The 27,086-nt window shown below is 36.9% G+C and overlaps 1 protein-coding gene across 6 annotated transcripts in view; it reads left to right on the forward strand.

Moving 5' to 3' along the window:
- The window catches only part of ZBBX (zinc finger B-box domain containing), a 122,982-nt gene that overhangs the window by 18,405 nt on the left and 77,491 nt on the right, over positions 1-27,086 (forward strand). For 5 of the 6 annotated variants that reach the window (XR_002077633.2, XR_002077635.2, XR_008422521.1 and 2 more), the window contains exons 6-8: positions 3,005-3,053; positions 4,200-4,309; positions 13,274-13,369. Coding sequence is in view for 1 of the 6 variants with exons in the window: in XM_019440500.2 (XP_019296045.2) it covers positions 3,005-3,053; positions 4,200-4,309; positions 13,274-13,369 (255 nt within the window). In the remaining 5 variants the exon portion in view is untranslated. Of the gene's footprint in view, positions 1-466; positions 781-3,004; positions 3,054-4,199; positions 4,310-13,273; positions 13,370-27,086 lie in introns of those variants that run through there. The other variant, XR_002077636.2, reaches the window with a different exon arrangement.

Here is a 27,086-nt window from a genome sequence, read left to right on the forward strand (position 1 = left end):
GAGAGAGAGGTGCCAATTGCTGGAGGTTAGTCTTTGAAGAGACAGCTCATTAAGGAGACCTTAACCAATGGAAAGAGAACACATTTTATCTGATAAAAAAGATGGAAGAGAAAATAGGTGGCAGTAAAGGTAAATTTTTAGAGATTGCATTTGACAAGAGGTAAGGCAGGAAGCTGTGGAAAGATTTTAATGGGAAGATCTCAACATTCTTAGTAAATTTGAAGGCAAGATCATCTGCTCACAATAAGGAAGGGAAATGGGGTAAATGTGAGTCTTTTGGAATGAAGAAAGTTTGACATAGGCGCTGTGGGAATCATGATTGAGATTTAACATGAAATGAGTAAGTGGACTGCTGAAGTGCCATAAGAGCATGGATTTGTGGGGGATCCAGTCAGGATTATTTCATCACAATGGTTGGTAGATATGGGAGGTCTAAGAGGAAGAAGGTAAGGTGATCATGGTTAGCACTGAGAAACTCTGAGTTTTGGGCTTTTAAAGGTGTGACCCTTCAGATTGCTGCTTAGGTTTAAGGTTTGGTCATAATGGTCAGGTGGCTGAAGAGGGACTCAGATGGTCAGAGTAGTCAGCATATTGGAGGGTTTTGAACATCAGGATGTCAGGTGAACATGAACATTGAAGTCTGCATGATCATCACCCAGAACTGTGATGGAGAGAAATACTGAGCAGATTGCTGAAGTTACGGTGGAGGAGGATCCTGGATGTTGATAAAGACAATAAACGAATGGCGAGGAGCTTCAGTAGAGGCAACTTTGCTGAATGGTGAGATCAGAGCAATATTCTGGAAGCAGCACTGAAGAGAAAACAGGGAGAAAAATTTTCTTCTCTCCTGATGAGTGAGAGGAAGTAGAAATGGAATTAAGTTCCTCTGGAGAGTTCTCTGGAAAAAAGTTGTGTCTGAGGAAAGACGGGTCCGGTTAATGTGAACTTTTGCAAGAGATGTTTTTAGGAAGGGTTTAAAACATAAGACAAATGGCTATTTAATAAGGGTTCTATGCAATGGCAGGATGGAAGGACAAGCAATAGAAAATGGCAATGTTTAAGTAGCTAATTAGATTACAAATGAGAATATTTGATAAGGTGGCTCATGGGAGGAGTGTGGGACCAGCATGGCAGATTAGGACCTTGGTGGGTGTTTGGAGGCATTGTCAATGCCAAGGAGGCTGATGGTGACAGCATAGCCTGAGTCTGATGGCCCAGGTGATATGTCTGTATGGTACTGCCACTCAACTGCCCTGTACCCTAATGGTACCCCTTCAGCATCTACCGGTGGAGGCATAAGTGGTGAATACCGCATAGGCTTCAGTATATTGGATTCCTGATGTTTTGAATATACACGTATGTGCATATACATACATACATACATGTATGCATGTACGTGTATATACATATGGATGTGTGTGCGTTATGTGTGTATCCCAGGTCCAGCCCTACTCTATCCTCAACTCTTTCCCAAACAGATAAAAATCAGACTTAGGAGGAAATTCTGTTTGCCTCAAAATAGCAGCTAGCAGTTTGTTCACTGAAATATTTTTATGCAGTTTGAATCATTTGAAGTAAATATGGCCATGTTTATAGAGCAGAAAAATATTCATAATAATAAAAACAAATTATAAAATTTCCCTAATAATGGATTCAATTTGCTTTGGCATCTCCATTCTGCCCAGGTAGTCTATAACCATATTGATCATGTTGCAATTCAGACGTACCACTAAGGTAATAATATTGGCCAATTTTGCTATGAAAAATGAGATTAAATTATCTGTAACTTGTATAACATTTCCAGTTTAGAAGTAAAAGTGTGATTCACATAGAAATTGATTATTTCAATCCTGTTTTCTTTTCTGCTATGTTTGGTACATAGCATCTGAGCAGCCACTTAAAGAATGTGAACAAAAAATGCCCTTTCGAGGCAAAACCACTAGATTCACTGAGAATAATTATGCCTGAATTTTCAAAGATGACTGCAGTTGGTACAGCCATCGACATAGAGGCAGCCGTTGTTCTCATATTCTCATGGACAAAGTGGGCAATTGAGCATGCAAATTGCAAATTGAAAACTAGGCATGAATTGCCAGTGTCTGTATCAGTGTGCACCATTCCTCCATGCTCGTTTGTGTACTTTGAATGTTGGTTTTCAATAAGACCAAGGCAAGTACGTACACTTGGTGAGTCTGTTTTATGTCTTAAAATCTTAAGATCCAAGGATTTTAAGTGACTCTTTGAAACACGTAAAGCGAACCTTATTTACTCAATATTTTGGCTACATCTTAGGGAAGTCAGGGATCACAGCGAATATATTGAAGGTTAAATCTGTGATGCTTAAACATGTGGTTCTCTGAATTAGACAAATAAGATAATATTGGCTTCTGCAGTTATGTAAGCAGAGCAGCTCAGTGCGAATTCAGTTTAGATTTGGTCTACACAAATATTAGACTGTGTATGTTTCAGAAAGGTACCAAAATAGAAAAGGCTTACTGAACCTTTACAATATTTGAATATTAGTGCTTTTCTAAAATAATATCATGATGATATATAAGGATTTTTGTTTAAAACATAATATGGCATGTTTTAAAAAATGGTTTATATATTTCCAACATTGGGAGAGAGAGAGCATGTGCACACAGATGCGAGGGAGAGGCAGAGAGAGAGGGAAAAAGAGAATCCCAAGCAGGATCCACACTATCAGCACAGAGTCTGATGCAGGCATTAATCCCATGAACTGTGACATCATGACCTGAGCCAAAACCAAGAGTCAACCGACTGAGCCACCAAGGCACCCCTTGAATTTTCTGTTAATTAAAAGTTCTATATATGCTTTAATAGTGATATTCTATTACGATTGTATTATTCTTTCAAAATGTTTGCTTCACTCAAGATGCACTAAAATGTTATGGCTTTCTAATATTTCTAATAATAGTAACTTAAACTTTCTTTGAATAAGAGATCGTATCCCTGACAAATAATATGTATTTCATTAATATAGCTTTCTGCTGGAAAAGTGAAATTAAAATTACTAAAGGAGCAACTTCAAGGTAAACAGTTTACCACTGTATTATTAGATGCTAAAGATAGAATTTATTTTCTTTTACATTTGGATTGCATAGAAAATTAAAGTGCTAGAATTGCTCATGCAGTATAAAGATTCTAAACACCAAAATGATGAGTCTTTATTTTTGATATTCAAATTCATTTTGTTTTCTGGGGGGGGGCAGCCTTATTTTATGTCAAAAATATTAGAATATGAATATAAGAAGAACGTTTTTCAATGGTGAGGACTTTGATAGCATTGTTTCTTAAACTTACATCATTTTATTAATTTTTTTAACGTTTATTTATTTTTGAAGGAGAGAGATACAGAGCATGAGTGGGGGAGGGTGGAGAGAGAGGGAGACACAGAATCTGAAGCAGGCTCCAGACTCTGAGCTGTCAGCACAGAGCTCCACGTGGGGCTCAAACTCACAAACAGCGAGATCATGACCTGAGCTGAAGTCGGATGCTTAACCGACTGAGCCACCCAGGCGCCCCAAACTTATGTAATTTTTTAACCGGGAAGATATTTTAGCAATGTAAGACTATAAATTGAAATTTCATCCTGGGAATGTAAAAGACTATTGAAAATGGCTTTATATTTTAATGAATTATTGCACAATAGCAAAACCCAAAAATCAATTTGAATTCTCAGTAATTCCAAAAGGAAATTTTTTTTTTATAGAGGATAAGTACATTTAACTTGAATGGTTAAGATAGTTTGGCAGAACGGGTTCTAAAAATATATATAACATTTATTATAGAAGTTGTTCTGTATGAGGTTCATTTAGTTTGATCTGAAAATGGGACAGGATGCCATAGGGATTCTATCAAGAGCGTAGTTTTTAACATTCTGTAATTTCACGTGTCCGGTTCAAGTGAGTTTTAAATAGAATGGGTGTGGGCAGAAATGTGGGGCCCCGTGGTCACAGGGGGCTGGGAGGGGAAATGTGGCCTTCCCAGTTTCCTGGAAAGAGTGGACTTGGCTACACACCATTGTTATTGGGCAATTAATACTGACATAACGTTTGAGAATTTAGAAATGTGCACAATTTCGGTACTTCATGGTGCACAACTTCATTACATTCATAAAACTGAATATCATATTTTGATATGATTGGCCTGACCTTTTTTTTTTTTTTCTCTTCCAGAGCCAGTGAAACAACCACTTAATCATAAAATGGCCAGTTCTTCTGAAAGTGAAAAATCCAAGATAAAAGGGAAGGTTTGTGGACAGTGTGAGAACAAAGCTGCTGTGCTGGTATGTGCACTGCAATAACATAGGGGTGCATAACATTCACATGGCCTCATTCACCTCTCCCAAGCCAGCCCGCTTCTGTAAGCCAGATGCTTTTCCTTGGCTACCGTTGCTAAGGGGGAAGTGTGCATGCTGCCCCATCCGGCCAGCACCTGTCCAGAGAGCTGTATCTCACCTTCTCATTCCCGTTTAAGGATAACTCCTAATTCTTGTCCTCTCTCTCTAAGGTCATGCCCAGCAGTACACAAATATGCTGCAGTCCTTTCTAAACCAAAAATACAACAAAAATTCTTCTTTGACCCCCACATCGCCCTCTGCACCCTTATTAGTAAAACTTCTGAAGCGTTGTCTACACTTGCTCTCACCATGTTCTCTCACCTTTTTTTTTTTTTTTTTTTTTGCTGAGGCATAATGTACTTTCTATGAAATAGATCTTAAATGTATAGTGAGATGCCTTTTGACAAATGGATACACTCGCATCAAGATAATAGAATACCCCAGAAAGTTCCCTTGCGCCTTTTCCAATTAATTCCCACTACAAAGCCAACTACTATTCTGATTTTTAGCACCATACACTTAGGGTTATATTTATATAAATAGAACAATAGGGTATATATTTTTCTGCCTAAGGCTTCTTTTGCTCCACATGGAGATTCACCCATACTATTACATTTATTAGTAGTTTGTTCATTCAAATTACTGAGTAGTACACCATGGTATTAGTATACCAAAATTTGTTTATTTATTGACATATTGAATGACATTGGGTTGTTCCCAGTTTTTTACTACTGTATTTAAGGCTGCTGGGACATTTGTGTGCAAGTCTTTTTTTTTTGTTGTTTTTAAGGCAAAAAAGTTGTAAAGGGAAATTGAAGACCCCAAAAGATGGGTTCTGACAGTTCTCTAACTTCTCATTGCTGATTTCGTGAACTTTAAAAAAAAAAGTGATGGTTGGGGCGCCTGGGTGGCTCAGTCAGTTAAGCGTCCGACTTCGGCTCAGGTCATGATCTCACGGTCCGTGAGTTCGAGCCCCGCGTCGGGCTCTGTGCTGACCGCTCAGAGCCTGGAGCCTGTTTCAGATTCTGTGTTTCCCTCTCTCTCTGACCCTCCCCCGTTCATGCTCTGTCTCTCTTTGTCTCAAAAATAAGTAAACGTTAAAAAAATTAAAAAAAAAGATGGTAAAATACACCATAATTTAAAAGTTACCATTTTAGCCATTTTAAGAGCACAGTTCAGTGGCGTTCAGCACATTCACATGGTTGGGATGCCATCAGCACCATCCATCCACAAAACTCTTTTCATCTCACAGAACTGAAACTGGGCTGCTTGCACCATGACTCCCATTCGCCCCTCCCGTCGGCCCCTGGCAACCAACCTTCTACTTTCTGTCTCTATGAATTTGACTATTCTAGGTGCCTCATGGAGGTGGAATCATTCAGTATTTGTCCTTTTGTACCTGGCTTATTTCACTCGTTCTAAGGTTTTCAGGTTCCTCCACATGGTAGCGTGTGTCAGAATTTCCTTCCTTTTTTAAGCCGAATAATACTCCATTGTATGTAAATAGCACGTTTTGTTTATCCGTTCATCCATCGCTAGACGCTTGGGTTGTTTCCACCTTCTGGTTTTTGTGAATAATGCTGCAATGGACAAGAGTTTAAATATCTGCCTGGTTTCTACTTTCAGTTCTTTTGAGTATATGCCCAGAAGTGGAATTGCCAAATTCTTATTCTCTCTTGATTCCTCTCCGTTCGGGATTGGGTCTCCACTATGCCAGCAAGTGCTCCTATCAAGGTCACTAGTGACTTCCATATTCTTAAATACAGTGACCAGTTCTCAGTTCTTATATTAATCTATCAGTAATATTCGATGCACTCTTCCTCTTCTGTGACTTTTCACTTAGCTTCCTCTAGGACACAATTCTCTCTTGGTATCATTTTACTTTGCTAGGTGCCCTTTCTCAGTCTTTTTTGGCTTTCCGTGTGCTTGACCCCTGAATGTTGAGTGCCACAGGGCTTAGTCCTTAGCCTTCTTCCCTACTCCATCTACTAACTCTTTATAGGTAATTTCATCTACTCTCTTGGCTTTAAAGACCATCTCTACATGGATGGTTCCCAAATTTACATCTCTAACTCATCCCTCTCCCCTGAACTTTCAACTCAGACTGCCTATTTAGCACCTCTACTTGGATGTCTAACAGTAATCACTAACTTACCATGTTCAAAATTGCACCTTTAATATCTCTCCTCCCCACCCCCAACAGTCTCATAATGAGGGTCGATTCAGATGTCCCCTGCCCTGGCAGCCCTTTGTAAAGGACCAGCAGCTGAGTTGGCCTCTCCAGTTTTTTGGAGCTTCTCCATGCATCCACATGTTTATTACTCCGTTATATATATATATATGTGTGTGTATATATATATGTATATACATATATATATATGTGTATATATATATGTATATACATATATATATGTGTGTGTATATATATATATATATATATATATATATATATATATATACATCTTTATTTTCCACCCACCTGTGTAAAGTTCATGAGAGTAAGGATTTACTTTTAGTCAATGCTGTGTGCCCACCACCTAGAATTATGCCTGCAATTTAGTAGGCACTCAACAAATATTTGTTAAAGGAAGAAATTTTTTTTCTGTAATAAAACCTTCAGATATATCTTCCTTTTAGTTAGTATTAAAGTACTCCAGTATCTTTTGCAATTTAAAATATTACACTTAAGAAGCAGTTTTCCCCCCAAAGAATTTAATGATTATAACTAATATTTGTAGATTACTATAACTGATATTTGTTATAGTTTCAGAGAATTTGGCCATGATCATTTCTGATTTGAGACTATGTTGCTATCCTTATTTCATGGCAGTTTTAGCTGGTCTGGGAGAGTTAGAATACCATAAGTCTAATAAAGAGCTCATTGCAATATTAAATGTAAAACCCTGTCTCTTGGTACAGGGCTCTTATATTACAACATGCTGTTTTCTTATCTTATTTGATCTCTAATGATGGGCACTAATTTAAGAAATCTTCACAAATTATACCTATTTATAAATGTTTAAAAAATATAAACAATGTTAATATTCCTGAAGTTGGAAATATGAAAGCTAAAAGGGACTTACTGGCTGAATTGAATTGTTGGGGTCCACTGTTCATGATGAGAACAAAGTATTTATGTAGAAGCTATCAATACTTCTTGTGAATCCTGTTCTATGTTGAGTACTGTTTAAAGGCTCTGGAATTTGAACAATATGACATCCATAGGTCAAACTTGAGCTGGAAACAAAGGATCTGTTTTTCCAAAGAGAAGGAAAATCAAGAAGAAGACATTCCAGATAAGATAAATGGCACATGCCTTGGCTGGAAAGCAGATGAGAGTGACAATGTGTGTCGTGATTAAAAGGTCGATTTGCCTGAAAACTGTTATAGAAGCAAGGATTTAGACCCTATACATTCTTAAAGAATTTCGCTATGATTTTAAGGAAGGAGGAAGGGCAGAGAGAGGGGGAGAGCGAGAATCCCAAGGAGACTCCACGCTGTCAGTGCAGAGCCCAAAGTGGGGCTCGATCTCACAAATCACGAGATCATGACCTGAGCCCAAATCAAGAGTCAGATGCTTAACTGACTGAGCCACCAAGGTGTCCCACAACAATAAATGAAATAAATTATTTAAAAATTCAAGTTAGACACATCTAGTGAAGTGAAACATGGTGGTGGTAAACCCTGAAGTTACCTTGTGTTCTTAGCTTCCATCATTCTGGATGGTAATGCTGGTTGTGTGGAGTAAACCTTCTTGTATCTGACGATAGGGTCTTCGTCAGGGAAAACTGTTTATGGGAGGTAAGGGTTAAGAGCTGGCATTTTGGAGGTTTGAATCTCAACTTTACCTGTGATTAGCTATGTGACCTTTGGAAATGGCTTAATTCCACTGTGTTTTTTGTTTTCTCATTTGTGAGAGTGGGACAATATAGATAACAGTAGTCCATACCTCGGAATTATTGAAGATAATGGTGAATGCATGCAAGTATCAAGAGTAGTTAGCGTTGTGCCTGGCACATTGAGAAGAGACAGGAAATTCTGTGTGTTTCGTTGTTGGCACATTTTCATATCTCACAACGCATTCACATACATTGATGGTAAAAATAAAACCCCAACCTTCAAATTTTGTATTTTTAAAAGAAATTCCAGTAGCTTTAGGCTGCTTGTACATGGTAAAAGCGAAATGGATAGTTAAAAATTACATATTAATTTGGCAAATGGAGATAATTTAATTAAACTCAAAGGGATTCTGAAGGCTTAGCACAACTGATCTAGGCTTGATCAAATTAAAAAGATATTTGCTAAAACTGCACTTGGGTATTCCATCATTGAAGAAGCATCTGTGGTGGAATGGAGTCCTTATCTACATTTTTAGTACATTTCTGCCAGTTATACACACTGCCTAAAAAGATTTTCCAGTTGGCGGTCATTTTAACCCAATTTAAATCCAAATATGCTTGTATAACAAAATATATAAGCTTACTCTGCAATTCCAGCTTTGATCTTCTAGTCTACAACATCCGTTTGGCTACTTTCATTAAAAATCTGTTGTTAACAAATACTTGGCTTAGAATTCTATGTTGAAGCTGATTTCCAGTCTTCTATATTACCTTGTGAAAACAGTGCCAAGTATGTCTAAGAAATTTATTAAGATATTAGCAAATAAATGAAAATTATGCAGAATACATTTTGAAATCTACATTAATATGATAGTATGCCATGTATGTATGTGAAATTATAGCTTTTTATTTGATTTTACACTTAAATATTATGGATCTAGGTAATGTTTTAATCATCATTTCTGTAAGAAACTAGTTCTTAAAACGTGAGTTGAAAGTGTAGGACTAATTCTGATATTAGGGATAGTGTTTTTTTTTTCTTCACTTGAATGAAAAATCCAGTTCTGTATAGCTAATCATATTTGAAAAAAAATGCATTTGATTTTGATAATCATTTGACATACTGGATTTTATTTAATTGCAGATATTATCAAGGTTTTTCAATAAATGATCAGTGCTGCAGTTAATGGTAAATGTGATTTTTAGTAATTTGGTTCATGGGTGAGAGCTTGAGCTCTGAGCCAGACTGTGGGATTAAAATCCTGGCTTCATTAGCTGTGTGACTGGGCAAATTCTCAATCATTATGTTCCTTGGTTACTTCATCTTCACAATGGAGACACAATGGTCGCGTTAACCTTATTATAGGGTTGTTGTGAGAATTCAATGAGATGAAACATACAAAGCCCTTAGAACAGTGCATAAATGCTCAGTGTGGATGTTGTTATGTGGTTCTAACCTTCCTTTTTAGTTTTGTTTACCTGTACATAATTTCTTGCTCTTTTAACCTTTGGTTGTTATTGTTAATGTTGTGTTAATCATCTTATATTTAATAAATCTGGCCATGTTATTGTAGGTAACAGAGTCATCAAATGGTGACTTGTAATACACTTTTAAAACATTAATGGGCTCCTGTTTTTTTTTTTTTAATGTTTATATTTGAGACAGAGAGAGAGAGTGTGAGCGAGCGGGGGATGGGCAGAGAGAGAGGGAGACAGATTCCAAAGCAGGCTCCGTGCTGTCAACGCAGAGCCTGATGTGGGGCTTGAACCCACGAACCGTGAGATCGTGACATGAGCTGAAATCAAGAGTCAGATGCTCAACTGACTGAGCCATCTAGACATCCTCCTGCTGGATTTTTAATAAGAGTTTAGTCTACTTTTCCACGTCCTATACATTCTAGTGCCTGTTACTTGACGTGTGGTCTGCACACCAGCAGCTGCGTGGACGTTACCTGAGAGCTTGTTAGAATGCAGGATCTCAGGTCCCATTCTAGACTTCCTGAACCCGTCTTCACAGTAACAAAATCCCAGGTGATTCATATGCACAGTACAGTTTGGGAGGCATCACTGTATTGCACATTTCAGTCAGTCACTCACCAGTGCAAGGTAGAAGAGCTTGGTCAACCTCTCCCCACTCTTCCCTAGCTGCTTTCTGCTTAGGATTCCTTGATAGGTGGAGAGAGGAAGGAAGGGAAGAATGGTAGTGGGCACGCTAAGGGGGGAGAGGGGAAATGAGAAAGGATCGAAGGGAATGTGGGCTCTGTGACATAGACTTTCTTTTTTTTTTTTACTTTTTAAAAATTTTTTTTCCAATATATGAAATTTATTGTCAAGTTGGTTTCCATACAACACCCAGTGCTCATCCCAAAAGGTGCCCTCCTCAATATCCATCACCCACCCTCCCCTCCCTCCCACTCCCCATCAACCCTCAGTTTGTTCTCAATTTTTAAGAATCTCTTATGCTTTGGCTCTCTTCCACTCTAACCTCTTTTTTTTTTTTTTTTTTTTCCTTCCCCTCCCCCATGGGTTTCTGTTAAGTTTCTCAGGATCCATATAAGAGTGAAACCATATGGTATCTGTCTTTCTCTGTATGGCTTATTTCACTTAGCATCACACTCTCCAGTTCCATCCATGTTGCTACAAAAGGCCATATTTCATTCTTTCTCATTGCCACGTAGTATTCCATTGTGTATATAAACCACAATTTCTTTATCCATTCATCAGTTGATGGACATTTAGGCTCTTTCCATAATTTGGCTATTGTTGAGAGTGCTGCTATAAACATTGGGGTACAAGTGCCCCTATGCATCAGTACTCCTGTATCCCTTGGGTAAATTCCTAGCAGTGCTATTGCTGGGTCATAGGGTAGGTCTATTTTTAATTTTCTGAGGAACCTCCACACTGCTTTCCAGAGCGGCTGCACCAATTTGCATTCCCACCAACAGTGCAAGAGGGTTGCTGTTTCTCCACATCCTCTCCAGCATCTGTAGTCTCCTGATTTGTTCATTTTGGCCACTCTGACTGGCGTGAGGTGATATCTGAGTGTGGTTTTGATTTGTATTTCCCTGATGAGGAGCGACGTTGAGCATCTTTTCATGTGCCTGTTGGCCATCCGGATGTCTTCTTTAGAGAAGTGTCTATTCATGTTTTCTGCCCATTTCTTCACTGGGTTATTTGTTTTTCGGGTGTGGAGTTTGGTGAGCTCTTTATAGATTTTGGATACTAGCCCTTTGTCCGATATGTCATTTGCAAATATCTTTTCCCATTCCGTTGGTTGCCTTTTAGTTTTGTTGGTTGTTTCCTTTGCTGTGCAGAAGCTTTTTATCTTCATAAGGTCCCAGTAATTCATTTTTGCTTTTAATTGCCTTTGGGGATGTGTCAAGTAAGAGATTGCTACAACTGAGGTCAGAGAGGTCTTTTCCTGCTTTCTCCTCTAGGGTTTTGATGGTTTCCTGTCTCACATTCAGGTCCTTTATCCATTTTGAGTTTATTTTTGTGAATGGTGTGAGAAAGTGGTCTAGTTTCAACCTTCTGCATGTTGCTGTCCAGTTCTCCCAGCACCATTTGTTAAAGAGACTGTCTTTTTTCCATTGGATGTTCTTTCCTGCTTTGTCAAAGATTAGTTGGCCATACGTTTGTGGGTCTAGTTCTGGGGTTTCTATTCTATTCCATTGGTCTGTGTGTCTGTTTTTGTGCCATGTGACATAGACTTTCTGACATCATCCCTCCAAACCCTCACACTTCCTTATTTGTGCTGTTAGCATTCTTAACCTAGGCGAAACTCAAGAAAATGAGGGGTCTTAGACATTTGGACTGCTTCTTCTCAGCTCACAAAGGGTGTTGATGTGGCCATACAACTGCACAGCAGTAAGTGCACTTGCAGCAAAAATTCCATTTTCTTTCCTCTTTAAGTCTTACTCGATGCCTTCGTAGGTATAGGGACATCACATCAATTTATCCAGAAACTTAAAAAAATACAGTTTAACAGTGTACAGATTTTGAAAGATAAATACAAACTTGTCCGTAATCATTTCACTAGTCATAAAAACTGCTGATGTGTTGATGTAGTTGCATCGAGGTCTTTTTCTTATACTTTCTTTCCTTTGAGGAATCTTCTAAGAATAATTTAAAATTTTTTTTAAATGTTTATTTATTTTTGAGAGAGAGAGAGAGAGAGACAAAGTGCAAGCAGGGGAGGGGCAGGGAGAGAGGGAGACACAGAATCTGAGGCAGGCTCCAGGCTCCGAGCTGTCAGCACAGAGCCTGACACGGGGCTTGAACCCACGAAGTGTGAGATCATGACCTGAGGTGAAGTCGGACGCTTAACTGACTGAGCCACCCAGGCGCCCCCTAAGAATATTTTTTAAACCGTATTTTGAGAATCACCAGTGACGTAATGCCATTCAAAAAATATGTGGAGATTTTTGGGGAAAAATGCTATATGCATTGTGAGATTAAAAACTTATAAAAATGAAGTAGTTTTGACTCAGAGATAACGCTGTTTAGCCTTTGCCAGGTCAAGAAGTTTGGCCTGAGGTTGCTGGTTTTTTATGATTTGTCCAGAAATTGTAGATACATATATGCATCTAATACATATCTAAAACCTACTTGCAGCTATTATATTTATTTTGATATGAGAGTAGAGTTTACAAGTTAGTTTTTCTCAATTACATCCTTTAAAAAAAATTTTTTTTTAAATGTTTATTTATTTCTGAGACAGAGACAGAGCATGAGTGGGGGAGGGGCAGAGAGAGAGGGAGACACAGAATCCAAAGCAGGCTCCAGGCTCCGAGCTGTCAGCACAGAGCCCGACGCGGGGCTCAAACTCACGAACTGTGAGATCATGACCTGAGGTGAAGTCGGACGTTTAACCGACTGAGCCACCCAGGTGCCCCTCAATTACATCTTAATGGGGTCAAGTGGTTGTTCCAGTTTCCATGAGCTTCTCAGTTCTTATGACATCTAGATATGTCATTGGAGAAGTAAATATGAGAACGATGACTTCTTTATGCAAACGTTTTCTCAAACTCACATTTTTATAATATTGCATGATGTTTTACTGTCTTTTAAGGTATGCCTTGAGTGTGGCGAAGATTATTGCTCAGGTTGCTTTGCTAAAATTCACCAGAAGGGGGCACTGAAGCTCCATAGAACAACTCTTTTGCAGGTACCGCTTTTTAAAATGCTTTACTTGTAGTGTATTTATAAAATGTTTCAGCACGAAGACATTTAAAACATGTTTAGTTATCTAGAATTTAGGATGATTTATATTAATTTCTAAAATTCTATTATGTACAGTCTTTACATATATCTTAAAATTATTTTACTGAATGCTAATCTGGGTTCTATTTTGCTATTTAAACTGTGTTTTAATATAGTTCTTGAAACATTAGCTTGATTAGAGTTTTTAGATCATGCATTTTATCTATGAACTTGACATTTAAAAATTAGACAGCATTTTGTATCTATTGTGGTTTAAAAAGAACATATGGTTTCAGTATTATTTCTATATAGTTTATAAAAAGAAATCTCTATATTTTCTTTTCATGTTTTTTTTTAATTTAGTCTTTCATTTGTCCTCATCCATTATCATTTAAATAAGCTTATCTCTTAGGTTTCTACTTTTCTTTCTACATAGTAGAAGCTTTTATTTTTCCTTGTATAATCATTGTTTTTAAACTCAAACTCTGTCAGATGGTTTAAAAATTCTAAGATTTAAGTGATAAATATGGCTAAATATATATATGACATATTATGCCAGTTACATTTAACAATGGACTGTTATGTCATAGATTTCATTCATTGCACAGTAATTTACTCAACAAATATTTATTGAATGCCTTTTCGAAAGCAGGGGATGTGCTAGGCAGTACCTTAAACAGAAGAATAACGCTAGGATCCTACTCTTAAGGACCCGAGGATAAAAGTGGTAAACGAGGACCTAGTGTAATGGGTTAAAAGATTTTAATATCTTGTAGGCAAAAGGAAGGAGATGATCAGATCTGCATTTAGAAAGATCACTGGTAGATTTCAATTTTTACATGTGACTTCAGTATAAATACTATATTGGTAACTCTCAAGGATACTGATGACCCAAGTCATAATAGCCACAAAACATAAAATAGACCTTACTCATATCAGTATTTACCAAATTCAGTTACTTTTGAATGGCTGGCTACTCATTGGTAACCTCCTGGTAGAATGATGAAGGAAAACAAAACTAAAAAACGCCTACTGCTTCAGGAAGTTTTGTACAACTGGACAGTTAAAGAAATGAAAATTAATGTCTATAAATGTGAATGTGATTATTAACATACAAATAATATAGATTTTAAAGGCACGCCACTTTAAAGGTGAAGAATGTACCCCTTGTGAGCTCATATTAGGAATTGTCCATTCAGTGATTTTTTTTCAGCGTGTTTTCTGAGTTGTCACTCAGTGAATTGGGTACCGTGCCAGCTTGTATGGAAGAAACAAAACAAAACAAAAAAGAGAACCGGCTCCTTCTCTCAACTTCAGTATTTGACCTTCAAGATTTATCTATGTCTGATTTTCTTCTCTCTCTCCCTCCCTCTTCCCCTTCTCTTTTCCTCCCTCTCCCTCTCTCTCTGTCGCATGTACATCACACAGACACACACATACTCAAAATAAATTTCAAAAGGCAGCCAAACTTTGCTGTGATATACCTTATTGTTATCCAGAGACAAATGGGATGATAAGTGTCGAGTCATGCTTACTAACACAAAGTAGTGTATGTTTTCTAAACATTTAGCATTTTTCTATTCCATATTAATGTCATTAAAATGGCTGTCTTCTATATCTTAAAAAGGAGAACATCATCTTTGTAGATGAGATTCTTATATAATTCTAAATACAGAATGGATAAGGAAGAGAAAATTAATATTTACTGACTAAATACTCTGTATCCTATACTGTTGTATACTACCAGCATCATATTTACAAATTTCGATTGCAGGGGAGGAAAGATTGGTAAGTCAGAAATAGTAAAAATGTTATTTAAGTTCCTAGTGAATCTCAAGTTGTGGAAGACACGTTCATCTCTGAAAGTTAACATAGTGAATTTTATAATATGTATACGAATCAAACAGCATAGCAGGTGACAGTGAATTCTTGAGAGGTTTCAAATACAGGGGTTCCTTTATGCATATGTTTTAAAGTTAAACACCGATAGAGAATATTTTCCACATTCATATTACTTCTCTGTGTTGCTCTCCATTCTGTGAAGGCCAAAATTGCAACTTGATGCTATTTCGAGGATAGTCCTGGGAAGTTCATTGCCTACTGAGGAAATCAAATTAGGAGGCTAAACTTAGAAAAAAAGTCTAGAGAAACTCCACATGTTGGGAGCTAAACGTATATTGTTACTCTTTTTATATAACATGATTTCAGTTACCCAGATTGCTAATTAATGAAATACTTTGCAGGAGATTTTCTCCAGGTAATCATGTAAATTTGACCATTTATTCATTCAGAAGATCTTAAATTAAAAAATGTTTTTGTTTTTTTTTTTTTTTGAAAGGAAGCTTTAACAAAAAGTAAAACATAATCCCTCCCTTCTTAGTAAAGAGTACAGTGAACACATCCTCACTATATTTTGGTGACACCTTCTGGTTATTTTGACCACCAGCTGTTATGACAGTAAGAGGCCTCGACTAGCTGATGTAGTATGGGTAGCTACACCTTCCTCTAAGAGATTTGCTCCTCTGGTTAGTACTTCACTTTTCTTCTTTAACATGTCTTACCCATTCTCTGCCGTCACTCCTTGACTTTAACCAACTGTCCCATTAGCTGTCTGCCATTTTCTTCTTATTTCCGTTCTCTGTTTGGCCTTTAATTTTTTGCAGTCATCTTGTTTCTTTTTCTCCTTGTTTCTATCATTCTCTCTGGTCTTTCCCTAGGAGTTAAGATTCTTGATGCTGCTTTCTGCCCTGGCCTGATGACCACTGGTCAGCAGTGAATGGTGTCTCTCTCTTGTTTAGCCCTCAATAATAAGTCATATGGTATTTTTAGCTTCCCACTGTTTTGGCAACTGTCAAAGGCATGAGGTTTTTTTGTTGTTGACTGCTGAATTCATACCAAATTTGAGAAGTTAGAGCAGGCGTTTGATATCTGACTATTAAGCATTGCTATATCAAAAGCAAGCATTCTGGGGCGCCTGGGTGGCTCAGTCGGTTGGTATCTGACTCTTGATTTCAACTCAGGTCATGATCTCATGGTTCGTGAGTTGGAGCCCTTAACCAGGCTCTGTTCTGACATCGTGGAGCTTGCTTGGGATTTCTCTCTCCCTCTGTCTCTCCCCATGCCCTATTCTCTCTCTCTCTCTCTCTCTCTCTCTCAAAATAAATAAATACTAAAAAAAAAAAGCAAGCATTCTTGGCTAATGGCCATTCTACTTTATATTCTTTATGCTGACATTTCTGGGTATTTTAAAGCATAGCCAAATTTGATTGCTATGAACTGTTTCAGCCACCATCCTACAGCCCAGTGAATCTTTACAAAGTTCACGGTCAACAGAGACCATTTTGAATTTTTTTTTTTAACACTTATTTATTTTTGAGACAGAGAGAGACAGAGCATGAACAGGGGAGGGGCAGAGAGAGAGGGAGACACAGAATCTGAAACAGGCTCCAGGCTCTGAGCGATCAGCACAGAGCCTGACGCGGGGCTCGAACCCACAGACCGTGAGATCATGACCTGAGCCGAAGTCGGACGCCCAATCGACCGAGCCACCCAGGCGCCCCAACAGAGACCATTTTGTACTGCATGCCTTCTTTTACTTAAGAGGTAAATCCTTGAAAAAAATTAAAGGCAAACTATTACCATTTCCATGTTGACTGACATAATTTCAAAGGGCTTATCTTTTGATTTATGATTGATTTATACTTGGCAGTGATTCCAACACAAGTTTTTTTGTTTGTTTTTGCTTTTTTTTTTTTTTACCTCTCCAATCTCTGTTACATAGTTAATTATCTACAAAATAAACTGTAAATGCAGGAGAGGAATTACTAGGATGAATCTCCTATTTCTATATTTAGAATGATTTGTAACACTTTAAGGGTTGGAACAATAGTGTTTTTCAGTGAGTAAGCCTCACATTGATGAAAAATAAGGTCTTAATCTATCAGGCATTTCTGTTTCCTTTTAACAACAATCAAACTGAAGAGACAAGGTTAATCAGAGATAATAGAAGATGGGGGAGAAGGCAAACAAAACATATTCCATTATGAAATATGACATGCGCAAAGAGAGATTGGATTAGGTAAATCATGAATAGATTCTGGTATGTATATTTTCTCAATTGAAATGGAGATTTTTCGTAACCATAAAGGAGAGACCTTGGGAAAGGGGGTGTTCTCATTAAGAGAGAAGCGATAACTGAGGTAGAATTTTCCATGTTTTCTGGTATAAAGCCTTTATACATAGCCTCTTTACTTTTTTTCAAATCTCCAAAGAAAGATATGCCTATATAGATATAAATGGGGATACATGTTTGCTTGAAAATACTTATGGGAACATCTTCAGATTACTACTTATGCTTACTGACTTTACAGTAGTCTTTTTCTTTTAGTTGACAATGACTAATATCAGCTCTTAGGCTCACACTATCATTATTCTGTTAATGTTCAGAATAATACAGTATTTTTAGATCATAGCTCGTCACTTGGATAATATCATGGTTACCCACTTGGATGATCTCAGTGGACCCGTTACAGATGCTGTGTGTACACGTATTATAGATGCAATGGTGTGTCACTGATTTCTTCCTCTTGAGAACTGAGATACTCACTTTCCCAGCTGCCTGGAGTGCTGCCTGCAGATAGATGGCATTTGGATCTCTCCTCCTCCAAGCTTACACTCCCATTCTGGGGCAGCCCATTCCGTGGCCCCGTATCTGGTTTGCGTGCGGGCATAAACTTCAGCAGACCCCTGCCTCGATTGAGAGCAGCTCTGACAGCGATCACAGCTCCTCCCGTGGAGCTGGCAACTACATCAAACCCAGCTTTCCCTTTTGCCCACATCTGCCTCTGTTTTACATCACACTTGTTCTCCTCAGAGCACTTCCCACTGAAAGGCAGGCAGGCAAACCTCAGAATTTGTTTCCTGGGGAAACTGACCCATCAATAATGTCATTCAGAGTGGGGTTATAGATAATTTTTGGCCTGATTTCAGAGTGTGCTGCAATTTTGGAAGGTCAGTGTATAATATCTCTTCCTTCATTTTTCAGATTCTGAACCAAGGAAGAAATAGATATTAGAGTGAAAACGTAGAAATCAAAATATCAATTTTATTATTGCTGCAGTCAGAACCAGTGGTTGTGGTGTGAATGTCCAGACAAATTCAGCTTCCTGATTCTTCCTGGAATTGAACATTTTTTCACCCCCACCCCTAAACTCCAGACATTTCCCTTTGGCGTGGCAGAGCCAACCCACTAAACCTCTTAATGGATATCTAGATTGGAATGTATCCTTCTCTGGACAGGCTGTGCTCAGAGGGAGAATGAAGGAGGGGCCGAGGTGAGCATGTTCACCTCCTTCTCCAGAGTCTCAGCAATAGGAGAGATGTGTAAGGACGGGGAGTAAATGTTCCCTTCACAAAGAATTATCATAAGTTCTCATGATTTTAGAGTCCAGGTAATACAAATATTTTGTATAAACTTGCTACTTATAAATATTAGTTAATATTACACTAAGAAAAAACAAAATACTTAAACATGTATAAACAACTGATTCATGGCATGTTTTTCTCCTGTTTCTTTTTTTTTTTTCCTGTTTCTTAAATATGAATCATATTATTAACAAATACCTCTTGTGCCAACAGTCTGTGTTTATTGTTTTTTGGTATGATTGTCACTTCATACGTCCTCTATCAAAGGGTTTTTTTTAACTGTGTTGTTATTGACTATTCATTCTTTTATATCTTCTGATAAGTTTCAAATCCTGTGAGGAAAGGGACTATTTCTGTTTTGTTCATCACTGTATTCTCAGTGCTTAACATTGTACCTGACACACATATATCAAATTTTTGAAACGTGAATGAATCCCTAATGATCTGATCAAGCTCCTGACATAATTTAAAACGATATTTTCACTAGCAAAGTATATTTTTCTCTGAATTTTGAAAACAAAAGACTGGGTAATTAAAGGAGTTTATGGTATGTTTTGTGTTCTGTTGAAGGACCAGCAAAAGCCTTTCCTCTTAAGTCTGAGAATTTGAACTTGAGTTCATTTTTTTAGCTCTTTTCCTGGGAAAAAGATGAAGGTAGTAATGTCAAGTATGTCCCTAGACAACATACTAACGGTAAACACGAGTCCTGATTGCCAACTTGCATTCAAATGTGAGAACGTAAATACTTGGAGTAAGCCATAGGTCTCTGAGTGTGGTGAGCTTTGTACCGTGGCTTCTGCTGTGGGACTCTGGATGCCGCACAGATGAGGACTGACCTGGTGGAAGATAAGGCTTCTAAGACGACGTCATCCTCATGTATCCGAGCTGTACTTGTGCATGAACTGTGGCAAGACTGCCACTCAAGAAGAACAACTGATGCTGTCCTGTCAGCAAACTGTTGTCCCTGTTCTTATCCTTCTCAGTAGACCGATGCCAGGACTGCTCCGATGATAGCCTTGTGAGACTGCAAATTCAGTTAACCCGGGCAGACTTCTTGGTAGGCACTGCCTACCAGGCAGTTTCAAAACACAAAATGGTGGGATACCTGAAAGATAAATGAAGACACTTGTATAGGCACCATTGGCAAGAATATTTTTAAAACAGCTCACGTACTATCCATTTATCAATTCAGTTGAGTGGATTTTAGTATATTCACAGATAGTGTGTAAGTATCAACACAATTGATTGTAGAACATTTTCATCACTTTAAAAAGACACCCCATACCCTTTTGCTACTACCACATGTCCTGATACCCTTCTTTCCCCGATCCTCTGGCAACCACGAATCCATTTTCTGTCTTTGTAGATTAGCCTGTATTTAATATAAATTGAAATGTATAAATATGTGGTCTTTTATGACTGGCTTCTTTTACTCAGTAAAAGTAAAAGGTTTCCAAGGTTCATCCTTGTACTTTTATGTTTATGGCTAAATAACATTTCATTGTATATATTGATACGCCACATTTTGTTTATCCGTTGTCGGATGGACATTTGGTTGTTTACCCCTTTTGGCTATTATGAACAGTACTGCTGTGAACACATATGTACAGGCTTTTACATGGACGTATGTTTTTATTTCTCTTAGCTCTGTCTCTAATAGTGGAATTCCTGGTTCATATGATAACTCGGTCTTTTATTGTTTGAGGAGCTGCTGGAGTATTTTTGAAAGTGGCTGCTCCATTTGAGACTCCAGTCAACAGAATTTGAAAGTTCTGATTTCTGTGTGTCCTAGCCAACACTTTTTTTGTCTCACTTTAAAAAAAAAAAGCATGCAGTGTTATATTACTTTCAGGTGTATAATCTAGTAATTCAACACTCCCATACATCACCCTATGCTCATCAAGACAAGTGCACTCCTTAACCCCCATCACCTAGTTTACCCTTTTCCTCATTCCTCTCCCCTCTGGTAACCATCAGTTTGTTCTCTATAGTTAAAAGCCTGTTTCTTGATTTTCCTCCTTCCCCCCCCCCTTATGTTTGTTTGTTTTGTTTCTTAAATGCCATGTATGAATAAAATCATATGGTATTTGTCTTTCTCTGACTGACTTATTTCAATTAGCATAATACTCTCTGCAAGATTTCCTTCTTTTTTATGGCTAACATTCGCATCTTCTTTATCCATTCATCAGTTGTTGGACACTTGGACTGCATCCATATCTTGGCTATTGTAAATCATGCTACAGTAAACATAGGGGTGCAGCTATCCCTTTTAATTGTTATTCTTGTATTCTTTGGGTAAATACCCAGTAATGTGATTGCTGGATCATAAGGTATTTGTGTTTTTAACTTTTTGAGGAACTTCCATTGTCTCACTTTTTTGATTCTAGCATCATTTTTAAGATTTATTTTTAATTAATTTATTTTTCAATGTTTGTTTATTTTTGAGAGAGACACAGAGAGACAGAGTGTGACCAGCGGAGGGACAGAGAGAGAGGGAGACACAGTTGATTCTAGCATCTTACTGGGCATGAAGTCATATCTCATTGTGGTTTTGATTTACATTTCCCTGATTACTATGCATATTGAACATCTTTTTATGTGCTTATTGGACATTTGTGTATCTTCTTCGGAGGAATATTGACAAGAAGTTTTGAGAAGCCCTAGATATGGGACAGTTAATAGCCAACACTTCAGTGACACCACATCTGTGATGACTTTTTCAATGCTAGTACTAAGAGAAGCTAGAGAAAAGGAAAAGATGACATTTGAAAGACGTATGGAAAGGGAGAGTAGGGCTTCTCTTATCATCAGTGAGGAGTTAGAAGAACATAAATGGTTTAGGGAGTGTATTACAAAAGCAAGTGACGGATGGAGCAGCAGATATAGTGCAGAAGGTAAATACAGTGTGAGGGTGTAATGCAGATATGGTTCAAGTCAATCCCAACGGGAAATAAGGGCGTTTCTGTAATATTTATGCAAAGGGGATCTGTAAGATAAAACTCATATATGCAAGCTCAGAAACTTGCAGGGTGGTTGTGAGGATCCGATTAAGTGACAACAGATATAAAAATATTCAGCTTATAGCAGGTGCTCCAGACATTAGGTTTTATTAGTCAGGCTATCGTATTTGAAAAAATTCAACACCAATCTAAATTTAGAACCTAGAAAACAAAGTATATTAATGATCATGCATCTAAAGAATTAATGAAATTGTTACTTTTGGTTTTAGGGCTGTCTTCGAAATTATTGCAGTAATATATATTTTGGAAAGCTTATGTGAAAAAAAAAAAAACAGTGAACTAAAGTTTTAGAAAAATACAGACCTCCTCATTATCCAAATAGAGAATAATAGAATCTCAATTTTGGAGGGGACCATAAAGATTATTAGTCTAACTACATGTCCAAAACTTTAATCAATCACATTGTTGTTGGATATTTGCAGGTGCTAGTAATACTATCTTAAAGTTTTTTCATGGAATCTGACAAGGTTTACAGCAATTTATGTTCACTGGTCTTTATAAAATAAAAATGTTCAATTGTGATGTAACAGCATTACTGTATATAAAAACCAAATATGACAAAGTATTGATTGTTATTTGTTAGGGAGTTTATTCTGCTATGTTTCAAAATCTGTTATTCAGAGCACTGCATAGAAAATCATTTCTTTCTCATGTAGCTCAAATGTGAGTAATTACTGAAAGCAGCTAACTCATCTGGATGTATACATGTAACATTAGTTGAAAACAATAGTAAGTACTTGCCAAGATAATTAATATAGTGCATAATTATATGGCATCAAAACTGCAAATGGAAAGATTGCAGGTGTGTATTTCCTATGTTATTTTTTTGTTCCTAATCTGACCCACTTTTAAGATTGCTCTCTAAATAGAATTTTTTACTGTTGTAATAAAATTTGAAAGGCACAGCTATTTAGACGAAGATCATCCCATTTTATTATTTTTCTGGATACTAAGTGATTTAAAAATTTTTGACAATATGTCAAATATATATATATATATATATATTTGACAGCGCCCCTACACACATGCTTTCTTGTGTGTGTGTGTGTATATATATATATATATATATATATATGCTTTATTGTCTTATTATATATATATATATATGCTTTATTGTCATTATATATATATATATATATATATATATATATATATATATATTTGACAGGCGCCCCTACACACATTGCTTTCTTGTGTGTGTGTGTATATATATATATATATATATATATATATATATATATATGCTTTATTGTCTTATTTTGAAATATTTTTCCTGTGTTAAGTGTGTTTTATTTCATTATTTCATATTTATCAAGTCCAGATTAGTTTTATTTGACATTTACTATCAAATAGTAAACCACATTTATTTTTATTTTTTTTAATTGAGATAAAATTGGCATGTGACATCATATTCATTTCAGGTGTAGAAAATAATTCCATTTTTGTACACGCTACAAGTGATCACCACAATAACTTCTCATTTTCACCATGAAATTAACCAGCTTCATCCATTTTACCCAACCTTCTTCCTCCTGATAACCACCAATCTGTTCTCTGTATTTATGAGCTTTGTTTTATTTTGTTTGTTCATTTGATTGTTGTTTTTTTTTTTTAGATTCTACATGTAAGTAAAATCATACAGTGTTTGTCTGCCTGACTTATTCACTTAGCATCAAACCCTCAAAGTCCATCCATATTGTCACAAGTAGCAAGATTTCCTTCTTTATGGCTGAGTAGTGTTCCACTGTGTGTGTGTATAATATTACATATATGTATATACATACATATATACATATACATTTATGTACATATATGTGTGTGTATATACCACATCTTCTTTATCCATTAATCGATCAATAAACACTTAGGTTCCCATCTCTTGGCTATTATATGTAAAGCTGCAATGAATGTGAGGGTGGATATAGCTTTAGAAATTAGTGTTTTCATTTTCTTTGGATGAATACCAAGAAGTGGAATAAATAGCTGGATCCTATGATAGTTATCTTTGTAATTTTTTAAAAAAAATTGTTATTCATTTATTTTGAGAGAGAGCGAGGAAGAATCCCAAGCAGACTGAGCTGGCAGCATGGAGCCTGATGCAGGACTTGATCTCACAAACTGCGAGATCATGACGTGAGCAGAAATCAAGAGTTGGACACTTAACCGACTGAGCCATGCTGGTCGGCAATGTAATTTTATAATTTTTAAAGAACACTCTCTCTTTGTAATTTTTAAAGAACCTCCATAAAACAATGTATGAGGATTCCCTTTCTTCTATACCCTCACCAACACTTATTTCTTGTCTTTTTGAGAAGAGCCATTATAACAGATATGAGGTGGTATCTCATTGTGGTTTTGATTTGCATTTCCCTGATGATGAGTGATGTTGAATATCTTTTCATGTGCCTGTTAGCCATCTATATGTTTTTTAAAAAGTATCTATTTAGATCTTCCGCCTACTTTTTACCTGATTCTTTTTTTTTTTTGCTACTGAGTTTTTCATATATTTTAGATATTAATCTCTTACTGTATATGTGCTTTACAAATATTTCCTCCCATTCAGAAGGTTGCCTTTTCATTTTGCTGATAGTGCCCTTTGCTGTGCAAAAGTTTTTAGTTTGGTTTAGTTCCACTTATATACTTTTGCTTTTAAAAATTTTTTTTTAATATTTATTTTTGAGAGAGAGAGAGAGAGAGAATGGAGAGGAGAGGGCAAAGAGAGATGGAGACACAGAACCCGAAACAGGCTCCATGCTCTAAGCTGTCATCATGGAGCCTGATGCTGGGCTCAAACTCATGAGCCATGAGATCATGACCTGAGCCATAGTCAGATGCTTAACCAACTGAGCCTCCCAGGTGCCCCTTTACTTTTGTTTTTGTTGCTTTTGCTTTTGGAGTCATATCCAAAAATTCAAAACCAAGACAGGTGTCAAAGAGTTTACTGCTTGTGTTTTCTCTTAGGACTTCTAGGAGTTTTGTGGCTTTGGGTCTTATTTTTAATCTACTTTGTGTTACTTTTTGTGTATATGGTAAGGTAATGGTGTAGTTTCATTCTTTTGCATACGGCTGTACAGTTTTCCCAACATCATTTATTAAAAAGACTGTCCTTTCCCCATTGTATATTCTTGACTTCGTTTTATAAATTATTGACCATATATGTGTGACTTTATTTCTGGGCTCTCTCCTTTTTATTTGATCTACAAGTCAGTTTGTTTGTTTTAATTTTTAAATATTTATTTTTGAGAGAGAGAGAGAGAGAGAGAGAGAGAGAGAGAGAGGCAGACTGCAAGTGGATGAGGGGCAGAGAGAGAGAGGGAGACACAGAATTCAGAAGCAGGCTCCAGGCTCTGAGCTGTTGGCACAGAGCCTGAAGTGGAGCTCAAACCACAAACTGTGAGATCATGACCTGAACTGAAGTCAGTCACTTAACTGACTGAGCCACCCAGGCGCCCCTACAAGTCTGTTTTATGCCAATACCATACTGTTCTGATTAGTGTGGCTTTGTAGTTTGTTTGAAGTCAGAGAGCATTATGTCTCCAACTTTGTTCTTTTTTTTAAGAATGCTTTGGTAAATCACGAATCTTTGATGTTCAGGGTCTTTTGTTGTTCCATGTGAATTCTAGAATTATTTATTCTAATTCTGGGAAAAATATCTTTGGTATTTTGATGGGGATTGCATTGAGTCTGTAGATTACTTTGGGTAGTGTGGACATTTTGACAATGTTAATTCTTTCAATCCAAGCACAGAATATCTTTTCATTTATTTGTGTCTTCTCAGTTTCTTTCATCAGTGTTTACAGTTCTCAGTGTACAGTTCTTTCACTTCCTTAGTATAAATTTATTTCTAAGTATTTTTTTCATTTTGGCGCAATTCATTTTGGTGTAAAAGGGATTGATTTCTTAATTTCTCTTTATGAGAGTTTATTATTAGTGTAGAACCACAACAGATTTCTGTATATTGATTTTGTATCTTACTCCTTTCCTAAATTCATTTATTAGCTCTAACAGTTTTTTGGTGGAGTCTTTAGGGTTTTCTATATATAGTACGGTGTCATCTGTAGATGGTGATCATTTTACTTCTTCCTTTCCAATTTGGTAGCCTTTTATTTCTTTTTCTTGCCTAATGCTGTGACTAGGATTTCCAGTGATATGCTGAATATACGTGGTGAGAATGAGCATGTTTGTCTTGTTTCCAATCTTGTTTTCCAAGAAAAGCTGAAAGCTTTTCTTCTAAGACTGGAAAGATAATCTTATTTCAATTTTCATTCACCATTGAGTATGATGTCAGTTGTGGGTTTGTCATGTATGATCTTAATTTTGTTGACATACTTTCTTTCTACATCCACCTTGTTGATAGTTTTTATTATAAATGGATGTTGAATTTTGTAAAGTACTTTTTTTGCATCTATTGAGAAGATTATAATTTTTATCCTTCATTTTGTTAATGCAGTGAGTCATGGTAACTGATTTGCAGATATTGAACCATTCTTGCATCCCTGGAATAATTCCCACTTGATCATGTTATATGATCCTTTTAATGTGTTGTTGGATTTGGTTTGATAATACTTTGTTGAGAAATTTTGCATCTATGTTCATCAGGGATATTGGACTGTAATTTTCTTTTTTTGTGGTGTCCCTGTTTGGTTTTGATATCAGGATAATGCTTGCCTTATGAAATGAATTTGGAAGTACTCCTTCCTCTTCAATAATTTGGAAGAGATTGAGAAGGATAGCTATTAAATCTTTTTTTGAATGTTTGGTAGAGCTTACCATTGAAACCATCTGGTCATAGACTTTTGTTTGTTGGGAGTGTTTTAAATTACTGATTCAATCTCTTTATTCTGGTAATCTGTTACGATTTTCTATGTCTTCATGATTAATCTTTTTTTAAATAAAATGTTTATTAGTTTTGAGAGAGAGAGAGAGAGAGAGAGCAAGTGGGGGAGGGACAGAGAGAGAGGGGGACAGAGGATGCAAAGTGGGCTCCACACTGACAGCAGCCAGCCTGATGTGGGGCTCTAACTCATGAACTGCGAGATCATCACCCGAGCTAAAATCCGACACTCAACTGACTGAGCTACTCAGGAGCCCCTCTTCATGATTAATCTTGGAAGATTATATGTTTCTAGGAATTTATCCATTTCCTCTATGTTGTCCAATTTATTAGTGTAAATTGTTCATCGTGTTCTCTTATGATCCTTTGTATTTCTGTGATATCAGTTGTATCTTCTCTTTCAT

This window comes from Panthera pardus, unplaced genomic scaffold (genome assembly GCF_024362965.1).
Source record: "Panthera pardus isolate Hobbes unplaced genomic scaffold, ASM2436296v1 HiC_scaffold_16, whole genome shotgun sequence".
NCBI classification, from domain to species: domain Eukaryota; kingdom Metazoa; phylum Chordata; class Mammalia; order Carnivora; family Felidae; genus Panthera; species Panthera pardus.